The 12,463-nt window shown below is 43.7% G+C and overlaps 1 protein-coding gene across 11 annotated transcripts in view; it reads left to right on the top strand.

Moving 5' to 3' along the window:
* ZNF41 (zinc finger protein 41) overlaps positions 1-12,463 on the top strand; it is a 45,051-nt gene that overhangs the window by 19,339 nt on the left and 13,249 nt on the right. For 6 of the 11 annotated variants that reach the window (XM_025468885.3, XM_025468882.3, XM_025468886.3 and 3 more), the window contains one exon: positions 953-1,292. The exons of the other annotated variants lie outside the window; for them this stretch is intronic. In XM_025468885.3, the coding sequence (XP_025324670.1) occupies positions 1,221-1,292 (72 nt within the window). In that variant the 5' untranslated portion in view covers positions 953-1,220. The remainder of the gene's footprint in view (positions 1-952; positions 1,293-12,463) is intronic. 11 annotated transcript variants of the gene reach the window in all.

Genomic DNA, 12,463 nt, shown 5'->3' with positions numbered 1-12,463 from the left:
AGACTACTATGGGAGGTTTTACGGGAGTCACTAATTCTATATATAGGCTGTGAGTTATGGGATCCCCAAAGGGCACTGAATAGATCATTGGTTGGTTTTCTATTGAGGGTGTATTGCCTGTGTTGGTGATTATTTGAGGAGCCTATGGAAACCAGTTGCTGGTACCATCTGGGACACAGTTTTGTCAAGCAGTGTGGGTTACTGATTTAGGAGCCCATACAGACATGCTGGTTTTCAGGGCCCAGATGGGAGTTGAGCAAGGGAGGCATTTAGTTTATGTTTTCGTCTATGGCAGAAGAGGGTGGGCTCTCTAAATTGCCCAGAACATACACTGAATTATACGAAAGTTCAGTTTATGCACATATGACATGATCACTCCTAGCTAGAGCACTTTAAGGGCAGCAGGAAATAGAAATCATGTTTTCTGTGACTCTGCCATGCACAGAGTACCATATGGCATAGTAGTTAAGAAAATGTAGCTTGGAACCAGGCATTCCTGCATTGGAGTCCCTGTCTTTTCCCCTAATCTGAGTGATCTTGGGGAAAATTTCTTAATATGTCTGAACATCTCTACTGATAGTAAATGGAAATAATAATAATAGAATATCTAGTTCACAGGATGAGTTTGAAAGTTAAATGAGGTACCTGCCTTGCACCTTGTAATAATAACAGCATTTAATATCAATGGAGTATGTTCCAGGTACCAAGTAGGAGTGAGTACTTTAAGAGGCATCGTATCATTTAATTTTAACAACCCTATGAGACAGGTGTTTTCATCCTCAGTTTTAAGATGAAGAAACTCAGACTAAAGTGACTTCCCCAGATGCTAGCTAGAACGTAGTAGATCTGGAATTCAAACCCTCATTCATTTTCTACCAAGCCTTATGAGTATCTGTTTAATATTATACACTAATACTTGGTGTTGGTTTTACCGAACTTCTCTCTTTCACAGTATCCAGCACAGAGAGCTGCCCCCTTGATGCCCCCAGGAAGGATTTGTGGGGGTGAGTGCTGAATGACTGACCACATGGACACTGGCTTTCCAGGGTTTCTTGGAGTCTCTGCGGAGTGCCTGGGCCAGACCCCATAGTAGAGGCTATAGGACCTACCTTGCAGCCCCAGCAGCTGATTTGAGTCCACAGGTGCACCCTTGACTTCAGGCTCCCAGAGAGAGCAGAGTCATCATCAAGAGAGCCTGGGAGTTGAGGCCCAGCAGGAACATGTCAGCTAACCGGAGTGCTCCCCAGTGGTCCTCGGTCCTGGCTGCAGAGGGACATGGCAGCTCGTGTGAGGTGAGGAGGGAGAGGACTCCAGGGACAGGAATTCATTCTGAGGAGACAACCCTGACCTGTCACCAGGGCCTCAGGGAAGGGGAAGATGGGTCACAGAAGTGGCAGATTCCAGGCTACCAGGTCACCATCTTTCTGCTGTGTGAGTACCACATCCAGAGCCCTGTGTGTTTCAATGGACATGTGATGTGGCTGATGGAGGACATGTGGGATGGGAGTGTCACCCCACATCTGGAGTCGTACCCAAGGAGATGCTACCCCTGACCCCCAGCACAGGCCCTGCACTTTCCATTGGCTCTTTGCAGATGCTCAGCTGATCCCATCCCCCACTCCAGCCTCCTTTCCCCCTTCTCTCTGGGGATTTGCTGATTTCTCCTCTATCCTGATCTAGGGCAGAAAAATCCCTTTCCTCTGGAACTGAGAGAATGGCAGGATAATAGGACAATAGTCTCAAGGTCCTTCTAGTTCTTCCTCCTCCTTTCAAAGGTGATAAAATGGCCTGAGAAGGGGCATGACTTGCCCAGGCCTCTTGGATTGTGAATAACAGCATTGGACTGGAACCAGGCCTCCTGAATATGTATTCCATCCTTACCATACCACTGCCAAGACCAAGTTGCCCACCAAAAGTTCCTCTCAAGTGGGGCGCCTGGATGGTTCAGTCTGTTGGGTGTCTGCCTTCGGCTCAAGTCATGATCCTGGGATCAAGTCCTAGAATTGAGGCGCCCCCCCCCCCATGTCTGGCTCCCTTTTCAACAGGGAGTCTCCTCCTCCCTCTGCTTATCCTTCTTCCTCTGTCCCTTCCTGCCCCACTTGTGCTTTCTCCCTCTCTCTCAAATAAATAAATAAAATGTTTTAAAATATAAAAATAAGTAAAAGTTCCCCCTGAGAATCTGTAAACAAGGGAAGACAATGAGAGAGCCAGATCTTGCCTGACAGCTCCCTTCTTCAGACCTTCCTATGGATACTGTCACCTCTGGGATGGGCTCCTTGTCACAGGGACTCAGGGTCATGTGGTCGTTAGGATAATATTAAACTTTAAAAATTATTTTGATTTTTCTTATTTCATCCTTTCATTAAAAAGTTAGAAAATGCAGGTAAACAAGTAGAAGAGAATAAAACATTATTTGTAATACCAGCATTACCCCAAATTAACCATTGTTAATTTAGTTATTTTTTCCTTTCAGTTGATTTTTCCTTTGTATGTGCATGCGTGCACGTATGTGGGCATAAGTGTGGGGCTGTGGGTGTGCATACGTACCATATACATATACATTCTATAGGTCAAGTTTATTTTTTTAATCTTTTTTTAAAGATTTTTTGAATTTATTTATTCATGAGAGAGAGAGAGAGAGGCAGAAACATGGGCAGAGGGAGAACAGGCTCCATGCAGGGAGCCCGGCATGGGACTCGATCCCGGGTCTCCAGGATCACACCCTAGGCTGAAGGCAGTGCTAAACCGCTGAGCCACCCGGGCTGCCCTATAAGTCAAGCTTAAAAATGGAATTCACAGTATTTGGTTGCCTCCTTTTTAATTTGACAGTTTATAATGATTTTCTAGGCATTAAATATTTTTTTCTTCATATACACATAGCACACACCATTACATCCTTTGGATAAACTTTAATTAATTTAACCAATCCACTGTATGTGCATTTAGGGTGTTTCTGTTGTGATTAACACTGCTTTGGTAAAATTCCTGCGCTGAAATCTTTTTGCCTAAGTCACTGAGATTATATTTGTGTCAAAGGTATAAGGGGATTGAATGGTAAACGAATGGCTGCCTAGCCACTTCCATAGTGCACTTCCACCTATGGAAGTGTTGAGGCTCTGCTGCATCATATCAATCACAGACCCACAGTTTGGGGCCACAACAACGTGGTTCTCCCCATTCTTTCTGCAGGTGGCCTCCTGCCCAGCCAGTGTGTGGGAAATTCTAGATTCTGGCCTCTACAAGGCATATTTCTCCATTCATCTTTTCCTTCCCAGCCACAGACCTCTACACCTTTGCAAGAAGAAATGGAAATGGTCCTGTTGAATGTTATTTATTCGCTTATTTGTTTGTTAGGTTTTTGGTTTTTTCATTAGATGTCAGGGAGCAAGGAATGGACAGAGATACCAAGGAACAAATAAAAATGTCCCGAGGGGTAGGGAATAGCCAGCAGGACCAGGAAATAGTAGCTGAAGCTGGAAAATAGGCAGAAGGGTCAGTAAGAGAAAGAGGGCTGAGGAACAGCTGAAGGGACCATGGTGCACTTACTGGAGATGGAGGATAGCCAAGGGGCCCAGGGGACAGATGAGAGTGCAATGGAACTGATGTAACGGGAGACAGAAGCCCAGAAGCCAAGGGCATCAGAGAGACCAGGAAATAGTCATCAGGGGCTGGGGAAGTGGAAAATAGGGAAAAGCCAGCAGATCCAAGAACAACAGAGGGATCTCAAAATAGGAGGGACCAGAAGGCAGAGGGACCAGGTAATATCCAGAGAGATGAGAAAACAGAAGATTTGGCTAAAATGGGAACAGCAGATAGGTTTGGTGTTCTGGGCAGGAGCCTTGGGACAAGCAACTTCACAAGGCACCAGGATTTAGGGAAGAATCTGAGGGGATAGGGAAAGGTAGAGGTAATGGGGGACCAAAAAATAGGAACGAATGGGAAGGGGATGGATAGCAGCCAGAGGAAGCAAGGACCAGCTGCTGAGGCTGTAGAACAGGTGGAGGGGTGAGGAGGAGACAGACCCATGGGACAGTTGGAAAGACAGAGAAAGGCCTCTCAGGTTGAGGAGTAGCTGAGGACATCAGGAGCCATATGGAACAAGGAATAGTCTCTGAGGTCAGAGAACAGCCAGAGGGAACTGCAAAGTTGTACTTGGCACTGAGCGTCTACTAGACATCCCAGGAGCTAACCAAAGGGCTAGGGGAAAATAAAAAGAGCATTAAAAGTTTTTCTGGTGTTGGAGAGCAGCCTGACTGACCAGAGAACAGCTAGAGGGACCAGAGAACAGCTGGAAGGCATAATATCCATTCCTGAAGCTAGTTAGCAGCCAGAGGCCCCATGTAACAGGCACTGGGGGTAAGTTGCAGAAGCTGAGGAGAGGTTGAGGAACAACTGGAGTGCCCTGGACTGGGGTGACAGGGGTTTCTTGGGATGTGGGACTTCAGTGCAAAAATAGGAAATGTCCTGGGCAAACGAGATAATTGGTCACCCTACCCAGGAAACAACCAGAGGATCCAGCAAATAGACATGATGTAAGTGATGGAGAAGGTGAGAGTGCATAATCAAGCACAGTGGAGTGTACAGAACTAGCAGACTGGTGGTCAAGAGCGTAGGCTAGGAGCCAGGTCGGCCGGGTTGACCAGCTCTCTGCAAAGCATGGATTTCCCTGAAACCAAATGCAGGAGTATTAAGTGAGGGTGTCTTAGAAATGCACAGGGAAGAATTGGGATGGGACAGCAGTCAGGGGACTCAAAGGACAGTCAGTCTGTGTCAACTGGAAGGAATAAGGAAAGCTTGTCAGGACCAGGGAACAGCCAGATGGACTAGAGCACAATCAGAACGGTGCCACAGATTAAGGATCAGCTAGAGGGAAAACTGTCAAAGGAAACACAGGACACTCAGAGACACCAGAGAGCAGTCAAAGGGAAGGAGAAATAGGTGTGGAACAGTTAGAGGAACCCAGGGACACTCAGGAAAGAGACCAGGGGGCACTCAGAAGGAGCAAGCAACATTTAGATGGAACAGTAAACAGACCAAGGAAGAGTACTATGGGGACTATACACAAGAAATAAGGACCAGCAGAGGGAGCAACAAGGAGAAGTAAGGGACAGGAGTGGCCTGGGTAAACAGGAAAGCAAGAAGGAGGAGCATAGGGGTACGGAGAACAGTCAGAGGGAGCAGGAAAGATCAGGGCAACCAGCCAAGGGCAAACATACAAAGAAGCTGGGTATCTGACCTCTGGCGGGGGGTTGGGAGGGCACAGTGAGCCAAGAACTCATTGCACACTTTCAGCCATCCTAGTAAGCACCATGGAAGCCCTTCAAGGCTAGGACAGGGTGTAAAAGGGCAGGATCATATCACAGGGGGTGATGTAGAAGTGTTCCTGGGCAGGAGTAAGGGCAGCCCAGAAGTGGGAATACTGAGCCCTAAGCCGACTGCAGGATGGGACAGAGCAGATGGCCAGGGACACAATGGATAGTGTGTGGTCAATCCTAGTATCCCAGCACACCTCGGGGACAAAAGCACATAGTGTGCTGGCTCAGATGACCCTGAAGGGAGACAGTGCTGTGTGAGTCACTGGAGAGCCATGAGGAGCTAGAATGGGGATCCTCACCTAGAATGAGGCAGTCCTTGTAAGGATCCTGGTGGTGGTAGGCACACATGCCATCTTCCAATGGTAGAAATGGGCCAGAAAATCCAACCTTCTCATATGTGGCAGGTGAGGCTGGAATCTGGGTGAGTGTGTATTAGCAACTTTCTACCCAGATTTCTAGTGCCAAAATCCCCCTCCCAAAGCTTCTATTTTTTTTTTTTTTTGTGGGAAAAGGGATCAAAGAGGGGCATCTGTGGGCAGTAACCTTGTATATATTCATCTTGTATCTGTTAATGCTGATAATGCCTGTCACGGTCTTTGTGTACTTTCCCTGAGAACATGGCTTTAGTGACTCCTAGGGAGAGAGAGACAGATGAGAATGGTCTTTTGTCCACCAGCTTGGGCCACTGGAGGTGATAAAATGTTTAATGATGTCAAATGATGGAATATTTTCATTCTTTCATCCTGGATGGTAAATAGCCACTCCGGTCCTGCCCCCCACCCCCCTGTGGTTCGTCCCCACTGGGTGACCCACACACCTGCTGGTCTATCCTGGGGTAACTGGCAAGCTGGTCAGGAGGACAGACAGTCAGAATGAGAGCTTCCCTCAAGCCTGACCTCCTGGTTGACTGGGTGATGAAGGGGGCATAGGTCAGGTGTGTTGCTAGGGGCTCAAGTGGAGGTGCTCCTCTCAGCAGCCCTCAGGGCTATGCTCAGGAGAGCTGGTGGTTGGAGATGTGCTGGGCATGGGCCAGTGCTTGTGGAGCTGCCTCCAGGAGTTGCTGGTGGTGGAGAAGGTACTATGAGTTCCCTTCATGCTTGGTGCCCCTGAACATTCACTAACAAGGGGAAGGAGGCCTCATTTCCTCGAAGTCAAATCATTAGATCTTTTCTTTGATACTCAGTACCTTTTCCCACTCGTTTTCCCACTTGTTTAGGAAATCCTCACCCACCCCAAGGCCTAATAAACAAATATTCACCTAAATGTTCTACCAAGAATTCCAACGCTTTTTTTTTTTTACTTTTGATTGTTTTGAAATAATTTTAAAATTAGAGAGAAGTTACAAAAACATCACAAAGAACTATGTATGCCCTTCATCCAAAAATCACCTGTTGAGCAGCCCCGGTGGCTCAGCAGTTTAGCACCGCCTTCGGCCCAGGGCGTGATCCTAGAGACCCGGAATCGGGTCCCACATCGGGTTCCTGCATGGAGCCTGCTTCTCTCTCTGCCAGTGTCAGTGTCTCTGCCTCTCTCTCTCTCTCTCTCTCTCTCTCTCTCTCTCTGTCTTTCATGAATGGATAAATAAAATCTTTTTTAAAAAAAATCACCTGTTAACATTTTGCCACATTTGCTTTCATTCTGTTCTTGATTTATGCATGTGTTTGTATGTGTATATGTGTATAAACACAGCTACATTTAAAACTATTTTCTGAACCATTTGAGAGCAATTTGCAGACACTGTTCCCGTTTACTCCTAAATACTTCAATGTGTCTCTCTTAAGAACGAGGACATGCTCTTCTGTTACCACAGTACAGTTTTCAGAATCCAGAAACTTCACATTGTTATAATACTAACATACCACGTGTTGTGTAATTATCTAATATACAATGTGTAATATACAGTTTCCCTAATTGTCACAAGAAGGTCATTTATAGCATTTTCCCCTGATCCAGGATGCAATCCAGGTTCATGTATTGCATTTACTTATCATTTCCCTTTAGTCTTTAATCTGGAACAGTGCCTCAGCCTTCTCTTGACTTTCATTACATGGACCCTTTGGAAGAATGTCCCTCAACTTGGATTTGTCTCTTGCTTCCTCATAATTCAACTTAGGTTATTCCTTTTTTTCTCAGGAATATCACAGAAACAATGCTGTGTTGTTCTCACTGCTTCATGTCAGTAGTCACTCAGTATCAATTTATCCTTTATTGATATTAACTTTGATCACCATGACTAAGATGGCATCTGTCAACTACTGCAACATGACTGTCTTTCCCTATGTAATTAATAACTATTTTGTGGGGAGATACTTTGAGGCTATGTAAATATCCTATTTCTCATGCTTTTGTTCACTGCTTTTAGCATCCAGTGATGATTCTTGCCTGTAACAATTAATTACAGCACTGTCTCCCTAATGACATTTTTCTAATCCCATCATTTCTTCCACATTGATTAGCTGGGCATTCTATGGTAAGGAAAAACATCCCTCGCTCTGACTGCTGAAAGTACAATTACATGCCAGGCACAATGAGTGCACCTTGATTTGTCAGTAGTCACTAATAGGAACTAGAGCTTCTTGGGGAAATGACCAACTCCAGGGGTAGAGCAGAGAGTACAAAATGATCCTGGAAGAATTCATTGTGCTGGAAAGTAAAAAAGTGCTCAAAAGATGGGGGCATGAGGAAAGAACACAGGAGCCACCTTGAAGGAACTCTCTCTGGCCAAATTTGGGACAATTTGGGAAAATAAATAATGATAGCCATAGAGGATAACCCATTGAATAAAGCAGTGAGTCCCCAGTACATGTGATAGGTTGATAGGTTTGTAGGTAGGCAGGCTGATAGGGAAGAAATGAATGCCTCTTTTTGATACCACTCTGATCATTTCTGGTGTGCCCATTACTCCAGTCCTTCTGAGGATAAAACTGGTAGCTTGCTAAAACTTTTTATTTTGGGGGGCGCCTGGGTGGTTAAGCATCTGCCTTCAGCTGGGGTCGTGATCCCGGGGTTCTGGAATTTTAGATTTACTGGGAGTTGCAAAGATGGTATAGAGAGGTCTCATGTTAACCCTTTACCCAGTTTCTGCCAGTGGTTACATACTGCATGGCTAGAGTACATTATCACAAACAGGAAACTGACATTGCTACAGTGTGTGTGTACTTCTCTGCCATTCATGTATCGATTCCTGGGTAATAATATAGATACAGAACAATTCCATCACCAAATAAGCCTACTGGTGTTGACATTTTACCAGTTAGAGTGAAGTATAGAAAACTTTGCTACCTTTAAATCCCTTTACCCTCACCAGTTTATATTATAATACTATTGTCTTAAATATTTCCCCTACATACATGGAAATCCACAACAGACAATGTTAGACTTTTTTGCTTCAACCTTCAAACATAGTTTAGAGGAGAAAGAGAGGAGAAGGCATGTCTATTGTGTTTACTCATATTTTTGTTTTTTCCATTTTCTTCTTTCCTGATGTTCCAAGATTCCTTCTCTTATTGTCTCCATTCTGGGTTTTTTTGTTGTTTTTTAAGATTTTATTTATTTATTCATGAGAGACACACAGAGAGGTAGAAACACAGGCAGAGGGAGAAGCAGGCTCCATGCAGGGAGCCCGATGTGGGACTCGATCCCGGGTCTCCAGGATCATGCCCTGGGCTGAAGGCAGACGCTCAACTGCTGAGCCACCCAGGCTTCCCTATCTCCATTCTGTTTATAGAACTTCCATTAGCCATTCACTTAGGGTAGGTCTGCTAGCAACATATTTTTTTAGTTTTCCTTTATCTGAGGATAGCTTGATTTCCTTTGCATTTCTCCTTTCTTAATAACAGCTTTACTGAGATATAATTTACATATCATACAATTTACCCATTTAAAGTGTACAGTTCAGTGTTTTTTATATTTATGGATATGAGCAACCACCACCACAATCAATCTGACAACATTTTCATCACCTCAAAAAGAAGCCCCATTTCCTTTAGCCATCACTCCTCCCCACCCTCCGCCTGTTCCCTGCCTCCTCCTAACCCTAAGCAACCACTAATATACTTTCTGTCTCTATAGATTTCACTATTCTGGATGGAATCATATAACCTGTGATCTTTGTGTCTGGCTTCTTTCACTCAGCATCATGTTTCAAGGAGCTCCCTCTGGCCAAATCTGGGACAATCTGAGTAGCAAAATAAATAATGATAGTAATAGATTATAACCTGATGAATAAGTATGGAGTTGCCAGTCCATATGCCTGGGTATATTTGTATGTAGATACAGACAGGGAAGAGGTGTATCATGTTGTATGTATACATGTTATACCATGTGTAACACGGGGATGAGCCACACAGGCATCCCTACTTCATTACTTTTTATGGCTCAGTAATATTCCATTGTATAGATGTGTCACATTTTATTTACCCATTTGTCAGCTGATGTACACTGGGGTGGTTTCTACCTTTTAGCTATTATGAGTAATGCTGCTGTCAACATATGTGTACATGTTTTTACATAGCCATATGTTTCCATTTCTCTTGAGGAGATATATATATATATATATATTTTTTTTTTGTCTTTTGTTTTCTTAAGTTTGATTATAACATGTCTTGGTGTAGATTTCTTTGATTTATCCTTTTGGGGTTTGCTCAGCTTCTTAAAACTCTATGTTGATATTTTTGCCAAATTCGAGAAAATTTCAGTCAGTGTCTCCAAATACTTTTTCAGCCCATACTCTTTCTCCTCTCCTTCTGGGACTCTGATGACACAAATGCCAGATCTTCTGTTATAGTCTCATAGGTCCCTGAGGCTTGGCTCTTTTTTTTCCCCAGCCAGTTTTCTTTCTGTTCATATTGGATCATTTCCATTGTTCCATTGTCAAGTTCTCGGATTCTTTCCTCTGTTCTCTCTATTCTGCTCTTGAGCCCACAGTGGACTTTTAAATGTTCAGTCATTGTATTCTTCAGTTCTAAAGTTTCCATTCAATTCACCTTCATATCTTTTCTCTCTTTGCTAAAACTTTCTACTTTCAAATTTCTTTGGAGTATGGGGCACCTGGATGGGTCAGTGGTTGAGTGTCTGCCTTTGGCTCAGGTCATGATCCCAGGGTCCTAGGATAGAATTCTGCATCAGAATCCCCACAGGGAGCCTGCTTCTCCCTCCGCCTATGTCTCTGCCTCTCTCGGTGTGTCTCTAATGTATAAATAAATAAAATATTTAAAACATTTGAGTAGATTGAAATATTTTTATGATAGTTGCTTTAAAATTCTTTAAAATTCTTGTCAGATAACTCTAACATCTGTGTTATCTCAATGTTGGTGTCTCTTGATTGTCTTTTCTCATTCCAGTTGAGATTTTTCTGCTTCTTCACATGATGCCTGATTCTCAGTTATGTCCTGGATATTTTGGGAACTCTAAGACTCTGAATATTGTTTCAATCTTGTGTTTAACAGGCCTCCTCTGACACTGTTCTGCTAGAAATGGAGAATCCCCACACAGGCTAAACTGACACTGTGGGAGAGAGGTCTCATTACTCCCAGACTGGTATGAAAATCTAGGCTCCCCATTCAGCCATTGCTGATGGGAATGGGAGTAAGAGCACAGTTTTTTTCTATGATGCTTGGCTGGAACAGGGCAGTATCATCTAAGTTTTTCTCTCTTGCTATGTTGCCTTCTTCCTGGTACTTAAACTAATGAAAGTGGGCTTTCTGGGGCTGTTTCTGTCTGTGCCAGTTGGCATTTTAGGTTGCCAATTTCTTGAGCACCTAGTTCAAGATATGTGTGGCAAAAAAGAAAACTCCGGGAAGGGCAGTCCGGGTGGCTCAGCGGTTTAGCGCCGCCTTCAGCCCAGGGCTTGATCCTGGAGACCTGGGATCAAGTCCCACGTCGGGCTCCCTGCATGGAGCCTGCTTCTCCCTCTGCCTGTGTCTCTGCCTCTCTCTCTCTCTCTCTCTCTCTCTCTCTCTCTCTTTCTCTTTGTGTGTGTGTGTGTGTGTGTGTGTGTGTGTGTCATGAATAAATAAATAAAATCTTAAAAAAATTACCAGCTGAGGTGCCTGGGTGGCTCAGTCAGTTAAGCATCTGCCTTCAGCTCAGGTCATGATCCCAGGGTCCTGGAATTGAGCCCTGCATTCAGGTCTCTGCTCATGGGGAGTCTACTTCTCCCTCCCCTGCTCTTGTGTTCTTTCTCTTTCTCTCTCTTCCTCTCAAATAAATAAATACAATTTAAAAAAAAGAAAAAAGAAACTCCGGGAAATCACCACTGTGTCATTCCTCAGGTTCTGAGGATCATGGGTTTACCTCCCTCTCTCCAGCTGACAGAATGTTCTTAGCTTTGTTTCATATATAATGTGCAGGGGTTTTAGCTGTACGTAGCAGCAGAAATAGAGAGAATCATGTCTTTTCTACTTGGTCTCCTTTCTTCTCATTGATTTGTAAGAGTTCTTTACAACCTCTAGATATGAACCCTTCAACAGTAATATCTGTTACAAATGTCTTCTATCCTGTGGCTTTCATTTTCTTCTCTTATAATGCTGTCTTTTTTAAGGTTGTATTTATTTATTAGAGAGAGAGAGAGAGAGAGAGAGAGAAGCAGGCTCTATGCAGGGAGCCTGACGTGGTACTCGATCCTGGGTCTCCAGGATCACGCCCTGGGCTGAAGGCGGCGCTAAACCTCTGGGCCACCTGGGCTGCCCATATAATGCTGTCTTTTAAATAAATAGAATTTTTAAAATTTACTGTAGCCAGACATCAATCTTTTTCTTTATGGTTAATGTTTTTTGCATCTTGTTTGAGAATTATTTTCCTAATCTGAGATCATGAAGGTGTTTGTCTATATTATCTTTGGTCTGTGTTTTTTGGGGGTGCCAAAACCCAGGAACGAATTTTCTGTATTGTTTTTAAAGGCTCTATTGTTTTGCCATTTCCCTATATGTTTCTTTTTATTCAATTCTATTTTATTCAATACTATATTGCCATAGCCTGGCACATAATCAACCAGTTAATATATGTAGTTCCTACATTAACTAGAGAACTTAAAGAGAGACTATTTTAATCCTCATTTTTGCAAAAGAATGATTGAACAAATAAGTGATTGAATGTATTACAAACACAATGAATGTCAAGATACTTCAATAAGTTTTTTTCTCTCACAA

Source organism: Canis lupus, chromosome X (assembly GCF_003254725.2).
Source record: "Canis lupus dingo isolate Sandy chromosome X, ASM325472v2, whole genome shotgun sequence".
In the NCBI taxonomy this organism is placed as follows: Eukaryota; Metazoa; Chordata; class Mammalia; order Carnivora; family Canidae; genus Canis; species Canis lupus.
This window is presented reverse-complemented; position numbering and strand designations above follow the sequence as displayed.